General features: G+C 37.3%; 1 protein-coding gene and 1 pseudogene across 2 annotated transcripts in view; both read right to left on the bottom strand.

Moving 5' to 3' along the window:
• MCU (mitochondrial calcium uniporter) overlaps window positions 1–14,543 on the bottom strand; it is a 245,098-nt gene that overhangs the window by 4,386 nt on the left and 226,169 nt on the right. For both annotated transcript variants that reach the window (XM_004473835.3, XM_071215849.1), the window contains one exon: window positions 538–654. In XM_004473835.3, coding sequence (XP_004473892.1) covers window positions 538–654 — 117 coding nt within the window. The remainder of the gene's footprint in view (window positions 1–537; window positions 655–14,543) is intronic.
• Window positions 4,319–6,355, bottom strand: LOC111759246 (E3 ubiquitin-protein ligase RNF180 pseudogene; annotated as a pseudogene).

The following is a 14,543-nucleotide window of genomic DNA, read 5'->3' as shown; positions in this document are numbered from 1 at the left end:
ATCAAAGATATCACAGTGAGGAAGGCATACCCAGAAATATGAAAGAGGCAACTTGAATGAAAAATTGAATAAACTAATCTTTTAAAAAAGCATTTTCTGTTCAATAATCTACGACCTGTGGTTGGCAAAGATTTCTGGTAGATATCTCCCTTTTACCTGGATTTTATTTTTGTTCCTTCACTACCAAATATTTTAATTGAGAATCCTTTGGGCCAATTAATGAAGAAAGATTAAAAACAAGAGAGGAAAGTAAAAATAAACAATTCTAAAGAAATAAAATGAAAAAAGCAAAAATTATGTCTAAAAATTTCAGTGTTAATTGGATAGATAGGATCTACTATCTTTGCATCTGCTTAGGTTATAAAACTGTCTAGAGATGTGTTCATGCTAAAATAGTCACTTTCATCAACTGAGGAATAATTTATACCAGAAAAGAGATAGATAATTCTTTCAGAATTTACCCATTTCAACTATTATAGTGATGGGTAATAAAAATGCAACATAGGATGAGGTGGGATTTATTTTTGCAAAACTTACCTGAGCAATTGCATCCTTGAGTTGATTATATTTCTCTAAGTCAAAACGTGACTTTTTGGCTCCTTTATGGAAAAATAATAAGTATTGTCTGTCTCTGGCTTCTGGATAAACATATTCCTGCAAAAATAAAGGAGGGATTGAATTATTAGTATCTAGCATTCTCTGTCTACAAGACAAGTTTTTACTGTTGATTAAATTAAACATATAGACATATATACTATAATAAGCTATTAAAACTATTTTTAAAACAGTTGAATTGTAAAGCACATATGGAAGGCACATAAAACAAAAATGTACATCAAAATGAATCATTACAAAATGAAAACCCAATTATTACCAGGTAAAAAAATACAACACTGCCAATACCCCAGTAGCCACCCCCCAAATGTAGTCACAATCAATTGTTTTCTTTATAGCTTTCCTACTTAAGCATTCATTCTTTAATGTTACAGTTTAATTTTACCTGCTTTTAAAATTTTATTAAAATGGAGCCATCCAGTATGTATCGTGTCTGGCTACTTTCACTCAACATTGTTTGTGAGATTCATCTATTATATATAGTTACAGTCTCTTCGTTTTCATTGCTATGTTATATTCTATTGTATGACTATATCACAATTTATCCATTCTACTTTTGATAGAGTTTTGGAGTTGTTTCCAGGTTTTGGCTATTATGATTAATGCTGAAGTGAACATTCCTGGATTTATCTCCTCTGGGTAAATACCTGGAAGTGGAAATACTAGCTCATAGGATGTGCATGTGTTCAAATTGAAGAAGTGATATTAAACAGGCTTCCAAAGTGGTTCTATTAATTATACTCCCACCAGCAGGGTATTTGAGTTGCCATCACTCCACATCCTTGCCAATACTTGGTATTGACAGTTTAAAAAACGTTAGATATTCTGGTATGTGTACAATAGTACTATCTCATTGTTGACTTTAAAAAAAATCAGCTTTACTGAGATACAATTCAAATACCATACAAGTCACCATTTAAAATATAAAATTAATCAGTTTTTAGTATATTCTGAGATGTGCAACCATCACTACAATCAATTTCAGAACATTTTCATCACCCCAAGAAAAAATCCCATACTCTTGGGAGCGGACTTGGCCCAGTGGTTAGGGCGTCCGTCTACCACATGGGAGGTCCGTGGTTCAAACCCCGGGCCTCCTTGACCCGTGTGGGGCTGGCCCATGTGCAGTGCTCATGCGCGCAAGGAGTGCCCTGCCACGCAGGGGGTGTCCCCACATTGGGGAGCCCCACATGCAAGGACTGCGCCCCATAAGGAGAGCCGCTAAGCGCGAAAGAAAGTGCAGCCTGCCCAGGAATGGCACTGCACACACCGAGAGCTGACACAAGATGACGCAGCAAAAAGAAACACAGATTGCCTTGCTTCTGACAACAACAGAAGCGGACAAAAAAGAACACGCAGCAAATAGACACAGAGAACAGACAACTGGGGCAGGGTGGGGGGGAGAGAAAGAAAATAAAATAAATAAATCTTAAAAAAAAAAAAAAAGAAATCCCATACTCTTTAGCAGGTACTCCCCAATTCTCTCAAATCCCCCAGTATTAGGCAACCACAAATCTACTTTTGGCCTCCAAAGATGTGTCTATTCTGGACATTTCATAGAAATAGAATGATATAGGGAAACGGACTTTGGCCCAGTGGTTAGGGCGTCCGTCTACCATATGGGAGGTCCGCGGTTCAAACCCCGGGCCTCCTCGACCCGTGTGGAGCTGGCCATGCGCAGTGCTGATGAGGGCAAGGAGTGCCGTGCCACGCAAGGGTGTCCCCCGCATGGGGGAACACCCACGCGCAAGGAGTGAGCCCGTGAGGAAACCCCCCAGCGTGAAAAAGAAAGTGCAGCCTGCCCAGGAATGGCGCCGCCCACACTTCCCGTGCTGCTGATGATAACAGAAGCAGACAAAGAAACAAAAGCAGACAAAGAGACAAGAAGCAATAGACACCAAGAACAGACAACCAGGGGAGGGGGGGAAATTAAATAAATAAATAAAAATCTAAAAAAAAATAAAAATAAAAAAAATAAAACTAGCTTTAAAAAAAAAAAAAAAAAAAAAAAAAAGAAATAGAATGATATAATATATGGCCCCTTTATCTGGCTTCTTTCACTTAACCCAGTGTTTTCAAAGTTCATCCATGTTGTAGCATGTATTCAGTACTGTATTCCTTTTTATCGCCACATTTAACTCATCTATCATCATTTGACAGACATTGGGGTTGTTTCCACTCTTGGTTATTGTGAATAATGTTCCTATGAACACACATGTACAAAGTTTTGAGTGAATACATATTTTCACTTTTCTTGGATATTTATTTGTATGATAAATACGTACCTACATTTCAAAGTGTTTTGTTTTTTTTTAAAGCCACTCTTTATTGCATATTTACAACATATTTGACAACCTCCTAGTGAAATGGATCACCTTAATTACATTTTGGACATGCACAGCTCTTTCAAACTACTGGAAGTCAGTCAGTGATTTATTTTTTCAAGAGATTAATCTTGAAATTCTGAAATATCTCCTTAAAGTAACTTTTGGTGGGGGTCAGTCTCACAGGTTTTTTTTTGTATTTACTATTCTGTTGTTTGTAATTTTAAAAATGGTTTACTAAAGCTATTACTAGGTCTGTACAAAAAGGGTAGTCAGCTTTCTTGGTGATAGGAGGGGACATAAGTAGAGATAATTGGAAACCAAACCCAAATATACCCTGCTAGATTATTTCCCAGAGAATACAGCTTAACTTTAATGCATATAATTTGCCCAAGAGTAAGTAGTGACTAAATATTTTATCAATAAAGATTCTATCTATCCAGATTATCACAGTATTTTATATTTTTTTTTGGCTATTTTTGAATGGAGGGGAAAACCTCAGTTTTTACAATAAAGATCATTATAAAATTGGAACCCCAAATCCTAAACTAAGAACTGTGAAATGAATAGAACATTGCTGCTAAGTGCTAGAGTAGTTCTTTTTTTTTTTTTATTTCTCTCTCCTTTCCACTCCCCACCCCCCCAGTTATCTGCTCTCTGTGTCCATTCCCTGTGCGTTCTTCTGTGACCGTTTCTGTCCTTATCAGCGGCACCAGGAATCTGTGTTTCTTTTTATCTTGCTGTGTCAGCTCTCCGTGTGTGTGGTGCCATTCTTGGGCAGGCTGCATTTTCTTTCATGCTGGGCGGCTCTCCTTACAGGGCACACTCCTTGCGTGTGGGGCTCCCCTATGCAGGGGACACCCCTGTGTGGCAGGGCACACCCCTGTGTGGCAGGGCACTCCTTGCGCGCATCAGCACTGTGCATGGGCCAGCTCCACATGGGTCAAGGAAGCCTGGGGTTTGAACCGCGGACCTCCCATGTGGTAGATGGATGCCCTAACCACTGGGCCAAGTCCGCTTCCCTCCCAGATTAGTTCTTGAATAGGGTTTAGTTTGTTAAATGGAAAACATTAAGAAGTAAGTCCATTATTTTTAGTCTTCCTATAAAAGCCAACAATTTTTATAATGCAACATTATAAAACTTCAAAGCACATTTTAAAATATGTTTAAGTAACTGTCATTTATATCGTCCAGCTTTTATTTGATTGTTCAACTGTAATAAGGTATGAAAATTCCGAAAGTAGAAAGAAAAAAATTGCAAAGTGGAAAACAATGGATCCAAAGACTGAATTCACTGAATAAATATAGATGATCACCATATCCATGTCAAACCACCATCCATGGCTATCATTCTCAAAGTGCAGATAATCCATGTGGGAACTGTCTTCTTGTAACTGGAGCTGCACATCTGTGAAAATATCCGAAAAGATGGAATGCTTTTCTGCAGCTTGGTAGGGGCCATTTTGCAGAGTTCCACCTCTGAAAGCTTTGTTTTATTTTCAGATATACTTTAGTAAAGAATTTTTTTGTGGCATTGTTCAGTTCTGTCTGGAAAAAGGGTCTAGAAATAATTGTCGGGCACAGTGGGCAGGGAGTACCTGCAGGATTGTCTTTGGCTAGCATCCATAAGCAAGGCTCACAGATGTGGTGGCAAGGGTAACACATGAAAGGGTGGAAATAAAAATCCAGATGCACTGCACAGAGGTCGTTTTCCTTTTCTTCTTTATATTCATTATCATCATCTCATTATTCAAAGTCTGCTTCTGTAGCCATCTTTTGTGCCTTCGTTGTTTCATTCTCAGATTCTTCAGCTTGTGCCTTTCTCTCTTATTGAGTCTCTGGTTAATAGTGCCCAATGAAAAACTTGCCAAATGCAGGAGGTCCAGAGGGGAGAGGTGGTCTTCCTGGCCTGAGGCCTCCAGCATGCTCCTGCCAGTGGACAGTAGGTCCATCAGGAGAGCCAGGTTGTTAGAATTAGCACTGTCAGAGCACAGAAGCTTCTAGATCACACTGAAATTCTCCTCCTCTTTGTATCTGGGTCTTATCGGGAACCACTGAAAATTTTTGCAGCAGCCTATTAGTATCAAAACCGGATGGATTCTGAAAGGAACAGCTATTTTACCAGACTCTAAAGGAAAGCCAAAAAGGTTGATAGGCTGTGTTTCTTTCATCCTAGGATAGGCAGCAGGTCTTACTATGTATTTCATATAAAGTGGGTAATAAAGTCAGTTTCTTAGTAATGTTCAGATCCAAACTATGCTATGTAATTTTCTATGAAAAGTTTTTGCAGTATATCTGCCAGTTACAAGCTAAGGAACAAAAAGATGGTATTTGGGATTTGATGCTTTGAAGATCAGTTTTTCATTCTTCAACTCAAAATATGTTGCTTGTACCTCTAGGCAGAGTACTTCTGTTAATCTTCCAGGGCCCTTATTATTTTGGTCATGTTAAAAAGCCTGTAATATCTGTTTTTGGAAGCACCCCTCTCAACAGAGTTTCCTTGTCACTACCTGACTGAACTCTAGGATGTGACAAGTTATTTCAGCAATGACCTCAGTCTGCCTGCCTGTGCTGGCTGATAATTGGTCTAGCTCTTGGAGAGATACACAGCTATAGGCTGGCCACAGGAACATTTTGGAGTGCTGACAAAATTAAAGCCCCTTAAATGAGCCCCACAAAAAGGACAATTCAGTTTACCAACTGTCCGCTGGGCTTTTTGTATCAGGCAGTTTATCCATTCTGGAAGGGCTTCTATATTCATGTGCTACACATGATAAATACTTTGCATCAGCTGGATCATGACTATTCTTAATCACTTGATTCCATGGTATTTCATGAAACAACCAGAACTTGCCATACATTCTCTCCATTTCCAACAATGAAGAATAATTATTTCTTCTTGTTTATAATTCTTACTTATCAATTCTTCAGTTATTTTCATCTGTGTATCCATCTCTGGAGACACCTGCTCTGCCAAACCTGAGACCCATTGTGGTTTTAATTAGCATTTTCTGATCACTCATGAGGCTAGGCCCTTTTAGTATATTATTGACCATTTCATATCCTCTTTTATGAAGTACCTATTTAAATCTCTAGTCATTTTTTTCCCTATTGGATTGTCTTTTTCTTACCGATTTGTAGGATTTCTTTAAATATTCTGGATATGGATCCTTTATCGGATATTGTACTGCAAATATTTCCTCCCAATCAGTTCACCCACTTAACGGTATCTTTTAATAAAAGTTTTAATGTTGTCTAATTTAACATTCTTTTTCTTTAGTACTTTTCATTCTGTTTAAGAAAGCATTCTCTACTCCAGTCATTAAAATATTCTGTATTACCTCAAGAATTTTTACTTTACTTTTCATATTTATATCCCAATCCATCTTGGATTAATTTTTGTGTACAGTGCAAGAAAGAGGTCATGTCATTTAAAAAATATGGATATTTGTCCTAGCACCATTTATTGAAAAAGACTGTCCTTTCTTTTTAGTTCCATCTTTAAAAAAAAAATTCATTTATATTGGGTCTGTTTTATACTCTCTTCTAGTCCATCAGTCTATCCTTGTGCCACTGTCTTAATTATATAGTGTTATCACTATAACTGTAGACTTCATACCTGATAGAGCAAGTGCCTGTATCTAGTTTTTCTTCAAGAGTTTATCAGCTTTTCTTGATCTTTTACATTTCCATATAAATCTTAGAGGCAGTGTATTCAAATCTCTTCCTCCTCCACCACCCCAAATCTGTTGGGATTTTGACTGGGATTGCGTGAATCTGATCAGTTTAGGTAGAATTGATATTTTTATAAGATTTAGTTGTCTAGTTCATGAACATGGTATATCATTCCCATTTATTATCTTTAATTATATATTTTTCAGCATAGAGATCATGTGCCTTTTTTGCTAGAATTATTTCTAGGTATTTTAAAAAGTTATTTTAAGTTTAATCTTTTTAAATGTTTCATTTTCTAACCATTTGTTGCTGGCCTGCAGATACACAATTAATTTTCGATATTCATCTTGTATCCAGTATCCTTTTTTTCCCCCCCAGTAACCTTCTTGTGGCAGTTTGGTATTGTTTATGAATTCCAAAAAAATAGATATTAGATTGTGTTTGTAAACTGATGGTCTGTTCCCCTGGGTGTATTAGACTGTATTAGACTCAGAGGCTCCACTTTTACTTTAGTAAATCAAGATTAGGGTTTTTATTTGACCAAGTCATTAGGGTGACTCGGTTTGAGTCCTCACCTACAGCTAGCCTACAGCTGCAGGCTATATAAATGGATGCTCAATCAAAGGGAATAAAATACACAGAGAAGGAGAACACAGAAGCAGATAAGCAGGAAGAGAGTGCTCCATAGACACTGCCCCGGGAAGAGCGATGAGCCTAACAGTCTACAGCTGACCTTGTGGAAAGACCAGAGCAGCTGAGCCTGGAAAGAAATGAGCCCTGGGGAGAGAGACAAGCCTTATGTCAGCCTACAGCTGAGACTGGAAGAAGCTGGGACCATGGAGCCTTAAGAGGAAGAAGGAAGGCTGAACCCTCACAGACATCGCCCTCCATCTTGTGACAACAGGTGGCAAAAGACTTTGGGTTGAGAAAGTACCTCTCATGGTACCTTGAAATGGACTCCTTAGAGCCTGGTAACTGTAATCTTCTACCCCAAATAAATACCTTTTATAAAAGCCAACAGAGTTCTGGTACTTTGCATCAGCACCCCCTTTGGCTAATACATTAAAAAAAAATTTTATTAAAGTATATCACTCATACAGAAACATATGTAAACAATAAATGTATATTAATAGTTGTGAACTTGCAAAACAAATATATATAACATCACACAGGACTCTTTTTTTTTAAGACTAAATAAGAAATTTAAAACTTTATATATTTTTAAAGTTTACATTGTAATAACATAAGTACAAAAGAAAATTTACATTTTAACTATCTTTAGTATCTAATATATTTTTGAAACTCACTTATTGATTCTAATCAATTATCTGTACATGTTTTGCAATTTTTATGTACAAAATCATATCTATGAATAATGTTAGTTTTCTTTATTTCTAGTCTGTATATCTTATATATCCTTTTCTTGCCTTCTGCACTGCCTAAGATTTCCTGTTCAAAGTTGAGTAGACGTAGTATTTTTATCCTCTTTCTAGGTAATGCAGGAACCTTAGAATGTTTTAAGTCTATTTACCTTCTCCTGACTTATGTGTAATTGTTGTATATTTTAATTCTCTCTATATTTTAAATTCCATAAGTTTATTATAATTGTAATTAATTTATTCATTTAGATTCACTCACAAATTTAATATTTTTATTGCTCTTTATTCTTTCCTGCTTTTCTGACTTTCCATATGCGATAATTTTGTTTCTGCTCAAAGAACACCCTTTAATGCAGATGTGATGGTGATGAATTCTCTATTTGTCTGAAAACATCTTTATTTCACCTCATTTTCCCCCTGAACTTTTTCTTAAAAAATGAGGTGAATTTCACATAACATAAAACTAGCCATTTTAAAGTCAACAATTCAGTGGCATTTAGTAAATTCACAGTGTTGTGCAACCACCACGTATATCTAGGTATAAAACATTTTCATCAGTCCCAAAGGAAAACCTGTACCTATTAAGGAGTAACTCCTCATTTGTCCCCTACCTCCATCCCCTGGCAACCACCAATCTGCTTTCTCTCTCTATGGATTTATCTTTTCTGTGTATTTTATATAAATGGACTTCACCTTTATTTTTGAAGGATATTTTTGCTGGTATTTTCTTTCAACACATTAAAGGCACTATTCCACTGTCTTCTGGCTTTCATTTTGGCACTTGAGAAGTCAGCTATCAGTCTAATGATTGCTTCTTTCCTCCCTTTGGTTGTTTTTAAGATTTTTCCCCCTTTGTCTTTAGTTTTCTGAAGTTTTACTATGATGTATCTAGATGTAGATTTTATTTATTTTGCTTGGTATTTGTTGGGATTCTTAAATTGTGAATTGGTATCTTTCATCATTTTAGAAAAATTTTAGTTCTTTAAATATTGTTTCTTCCCATTCTCTTCTGTCTTGAGACTCCAATGAAATTAAAATGTATTAGACCTTTTCACTAATACATATCACTGTATTTTTTGTCACTTACTCTCTTTTCTGTATTCTACATCTTCTTGTCTTTCTGTATGTTATTCTAGGTAGTTTCTTCTCACTAATCTTTCAGATCACTATTTCTCTCTTTAGTTGTGTTTAGTGTACTCGTAAATCCATTCATTTAATTTTCTTTCTAGATTTGTGTTGGTTTTTTAAATGAAGTTATCTGCCAATATTACTAAGTTGTATAGAAAAAGAAGCAACAGGGAAACGGACTTTGGCCCAGTGGTTAGGGCGTCCGTCTACCATATGGGAGGTCCGCGGTTCAAACCCCGGGCCTCCTTGACCCGTGTGGAGCTGGCCATGCGCAGTGCTGATGCGCGCAAGGAGTGCCGTGCCACGCAAGGGTGTTCCCCGCGTGGGGGAGCCCCACGCGCAAGGAGTGCGCCTGTGAGGAAAGCCGCCCAGCATGAAAAGAAAGAGCAGCCTGCCCAGGAATGGCGCCGCCCACACTTCCCGTGCCGCTGACGACAACAGAAGCGGACAAAGAAACAAGACGCAGCAAATAGACACCAAGAACAGACAACCAGGGGAGGGGGGGAATTAAATAGATAAATAAATCTTTAAAAAAAAAAAAAAGAAAGAAAAAGAAGCAACACAAGACATAGGTGATGGTAAACAATTAAAAGGGAGAAGTTAGGAGCCTGAATGCCTGGATGAATCAAAGGACAGAGTGAGTGGATAAAAGAAAGAAAATAATAAATTGTGGCCAGAAATTAGTATACTAACTAATTTATATTATAGGTAGGATAGTTTTAGGAAAGAAAGTCCTGAATGACTATTAAAGTGGTTTGTTAGAATAGAATGCAAATGGTAGTTGTTGAAATCGAGAAGATAAAGGTTATTAAAGACTAGATCAGTATTTCTCAACTCTTTTTGCATTATTATCTGACTAAGGAATCTTTTTAGACATTGTTTTTCCTGATTCGCTCACCCTGTCTCCACTCCCAAATTTTTAATAGCACAGATATATGTATAACTGCTTATGTACTGTGGTCCATTGTAATATCAAAGACCATTCTAACATGTAAGATTTTTTTCCTCCCTGAATCCAAGAACCAACTTTTACCGGCTTGGGGTCAACATCATCTCTGTTGAAAATGCATGGGCCAGGTTGTTGGATAGTTGGTCCATATGCATACTGAAGTAACTCCAGCTGGAAATATTTATTGTCAGGCGAATTTTCCTCATAACAGAAACTGATACTCAGGTTTCACTGAAATAATGGTCAGTGAAATTCAACATTCCACTGGACTTTATGATTTTATGGAGCTTATCATCTCATAAAGATTCTTTGGAACTTAATACACTATTGGGATATATTTAAGTTGCTAACAAAAAAATTTCACTGTAACGAAAGCTCAGAAGAATTTTTATGCTCTTGAATAGGCATTTTGCTTCATGGATGTTAATTATGGATAGCAGTAAGGGTAAAGAATAACACGAGAGGCTCTCTCTATATTTTACTTTATCACTGTTTCCTATTCATAAGTGACTAAACAGTTTATAACTACTTCGTGACTTGCCATTTGGTGGCAGCAAGACTATTTGAGAATAACAGAAATGGAGCACACATGGGATATTAAAGATCTCACAATATGACAAGAAGTAAAAAAGAGTCTGTACTGTGTTCAAGTCTAATACTTGCATTAATCCTCAATTCAAGGAAACATTTATAAAATGGAGTTTTTTAAAGCAGTAATTATTTCTCTGACAAGTTTCTATTTTACTTAACAGGTTAACTATGGTTTTCCAGGAGCAACTGCTTATAAATGAAGTAAACAGAAGACAGCATGATAACTGAATGGAAAGAGAACAGCTTCTGTGACCAGACAAATCTGGGTTCACATTCTGGTCTTACAGTTTATCAGATACAGTGCTGAGCAAGCTGCTTTACCTCTTGTGAACCTCAGTTTCCTGATCTACAAAATGCAGTATATACTTACAGGGTTGAGGTTAAACATATGAATGCATTTATGTGTATTAATAGATGTAAAATCCTAACACAGTTGGGCTCAGAAAATGGTATAGTAAAGACCAAAGACTATGGGCATTTCAAAGAAGGAGAAAGTATGCTTAATTTCTTTATTAAGAAAATGCAAATGAAGTATACAAGAATATAACTTTTTTTAGGGGGGCAGCCCCCAGGTAATAGTCAGACAACAGACATATTCTATTTTATTATTGCTATTTTTTTATTGTAAAAGTCACATAACATAAAACTCAACATTTTAACCATTTTAAAGTATATAATTCAGGGCCATTTAGTACATTCATAATATTGCTCAACAACCACAAATATCTAGTTCCAGAATATTTCATAACCCCAAAAGAAAGCCTGTACTAGTTACTCCCCATTCCTGCCTCCACTCAGCCCCTGGCAATCACTAATCTACTTTTTGTCTCTATGGATTTGTCCATTCTGGATATTTCATATAAATGGAATCAATCAATATGTAGACTTTCGTATCAGGATTCTTTCAATTAGGATAATGTTTTCAAGACTCATTCATGTTGTCACATGTATCAGAACATCATTCCTTCAAATTGCTGAATAATATTCCATTGTACCTATACATCATTAATTGAACTATTCATCCATGGATGCACATTTGAATTGTTTCTACCTTTGGGATATTCTGAGTAATGAACATCGTGTACAAGTTTTTGTTTTTTTTGTAAATATCTGTTTTCATTTCTTTGGGACATATACCTAGGAATGGAATTACTGGATCATATGGTAAATCTATGTTTAACCTTTTGAGGAACGACAAAACAGTTTTCCATGTAGCTACACCATTTTACATTCATACAGGTACTGTATGAGTGTTCCAATTTTACCACATTCTTGCCAATACTTGTCATTTTCTGGGTTTTATTTGGTTTAAAAACAATAATATTCACCTTAGTAGGTATGAAGTAGTATCTCACTGTGGTTTTGATTTGCATTTCTCTAGTGGCGAATGATGTTGAGCATCTTTTTATACATATATTGGTCATTTGTGTATCTTGGAGAAATGTCTATTCTAGTCCTTTGCCCAATTTTAGATTTGGGTATTTGTCTTTTTGTTGTTGAACTGTAAGAGTTCTTTATATATCCTGGATACTAGACCCTTAAGACATATGATTTGCAAATATTTTCTCCAATTCTGTGGACTGTCTTTTACTGTCTTTTTAGTGTTCTTTGAATGCAAAAAAGTTTTTAATTTGGATGAAGTTCAATTTATCTATTTTTCTTTCATTGTTTGAATTTTTGGTATCATATCTAAGAATTCACTGTCAAATCCAAGATCACAAAATTTTATTGCTGTTTTCTTTTCTTCTAAGTTTTTTTTTTTTATTAGAGAAGTTCTGGGTTATAGAACAATGATGCATAAAATACAGGAGACCCATACACCACTTTCCTAAGTTATGTGAATTGTTCTAGTGAATTATCAAAACTGAGAGTGATCACAGGAACTCCCTAGTTTGTACCCAGCTGGTATGGAGTGAAGTAGTTGATCCTGGGGAACCTTGAAGTTGGACCACATACCATATGCAAAAATGTACCTAAATGGGTCAATAACCTACATATGAGATAAAACAATAAAACTCTTAGAAGTGAATACTTCTGGGAAAATGGGGAGCTCCAGGACTCAGTCCTTCCACTAAAACAACTTTTAAACAGGCAGGAAATGTCTGGAACAACTATTTTGAAATTCCAGAGGTCAGAATATCATACAGCATCCAGGCAAGTGTGGGAGGAAGAGGCTGATAAATTACAGTAAAGAATTATAAGTTGTTTTCTCTGTGTGGCAGCTACCAGCACTTATTGCCACTTCTGTGGAAGGTTGCCATGGGGTCCAGTCCCTGTTAGTAGCTGGTGACAGAAAGGGAGGTAAAAATCCTTTTCCCCAAGAACAGGGGTGGGCATGGCTGATAATTGGTCATGGTTTTTTTTTTTTTTAAGATTAATTTTATTTATTTCTCTCTCCTTCCCCTCCCCCACACCCTGCCCCGGTTGTCTGTTGTCTGTGTCTATTTGCTGTGTGTTCTTCTTTGTCAGCTTCTGTTGTTGTCAGCGGCATGGGAATCTGTGTTTCTTTTTGTTGCGTCATCTTGTTGCGTCAGCTCTCGTGTCTGCGGCGTCATTCCTTTTGCGCTTGGCGGCTCTCCTTACGGGGTGCACTCCTTGCGTATGGGGCTCCCCTATGCGGGGACACCCCTGAGTGGCAGGGCACTTCTTGCGCATATCAGCACTGCACACGGGCCAGCTCCACATGGGTCAAGAAGGTCCAGGGTTTGAACCGTGGACCTCCCATGTGGTAGACAGACGTCCAAACCACTGGGCCAAGTCTGCTTCCCTGGTCATGGCTTTTGATTAGTGAATTCTGATTGCTGGGTCCTGGCTCTGAGGGCAGCTGTTGTTTCAACCTGCCCTGGACAAAGGTGTGGCAGCCATTGTTTCAGTCCTCTCCTGGCAGGGGCAGAGGTGGTGGAGATTTAAAGACCCAGGGCTTCCTTAGGGTTGACGGAGGAAGTTAGCTGAAAGTCTGTATTTGCTGGGCAGGCCATGAAAGCTTTGGGGAGCCATCAGAAAAAATTTTGGTGCCTTCCTGATCCCCTCTCCACAGGGCACTCTGGTGCCTCCTTCAAGGGTCCTGGCTGTTTGGGCTGGGAAAGATTGAACTGAGAAAGTCCTTCCTAGCGCAACCTTCCTCCTAGAATTTTCTCTCCAGGCAAAAACAGTGTGAGACAACAAAAGGAGTGTAAAAAGCTATAAAGACAGACAGTCTGGGACAACCAAACACCTGTAAACAGAGGAACACCAAAACAACTAACAAGCAAAAGCTCAGGACATGACAGAAGCTCAGTAAGACAGGGAAAACCTTGCAGAGTGCACTGTTCTGGGGCAGGTCTTCCTGACAGGAGAGCTAAGCTCTAGAAAATCTGTTTTGTCACCAGCTTGTTACAAAACCAAGAAACAGACATTCATCCCAAGGAATAAATCCCAGAGTTAACATTTTAAAATATTAAAATATACAGCATGCAACAAAGACACAAGGAATGATGGCCCATCCAAAAAAAGACAATAAAAATACCAATGAAGAAGCTGAGAATGTGGTCACACCAAACAAAGCCTTTTAAAAAATGATCTTAAAAATACTTAAAAGATGAAGGAAAGTACAGAGAAAGAACTACAGGATATTAGGAAAACAATGAATGAATAATATGTGAGTCTAAGTAAAGAGATAAAAATTTTTAAAAAGGAACCAAACAGAACTAGTGCAGTTGAAGACCACAATAACTAAAATGAAAAATGCCCAGGAGGGTTTCAAGAAGAGTTTGGAGCTGGCAGAAGAATCAGTGAACCTGAAGAAAAGACATCTGAAATGAGTCAGGCAGAGGAGCAGAAAGAAAAAATTAACATTAAAAGCAAAAATAGCCTAAGACAGCTGTGGCACAGCATCAAATGTAC

Source organism: Dasypus novemcinctus, chromosome 6 (genome assembly GCF_030445035.2).
Source record: "Dasypus novemcinctus isolate mDasNov1 chromosome 6, mDasNov1.1.hap2, whole genome shotgun sequence".
Lineage (NCBI taxonomy): Eukaryota > Metazoa > Chordata > Mammalia > Cingulata > Dasypodidae > Dasypus > Dasypus novemcinctus.
Note: the sequence above shows the minus strand (reverse complement) of the source record. Positions and strands in the feature narration are given on the sequence as shown.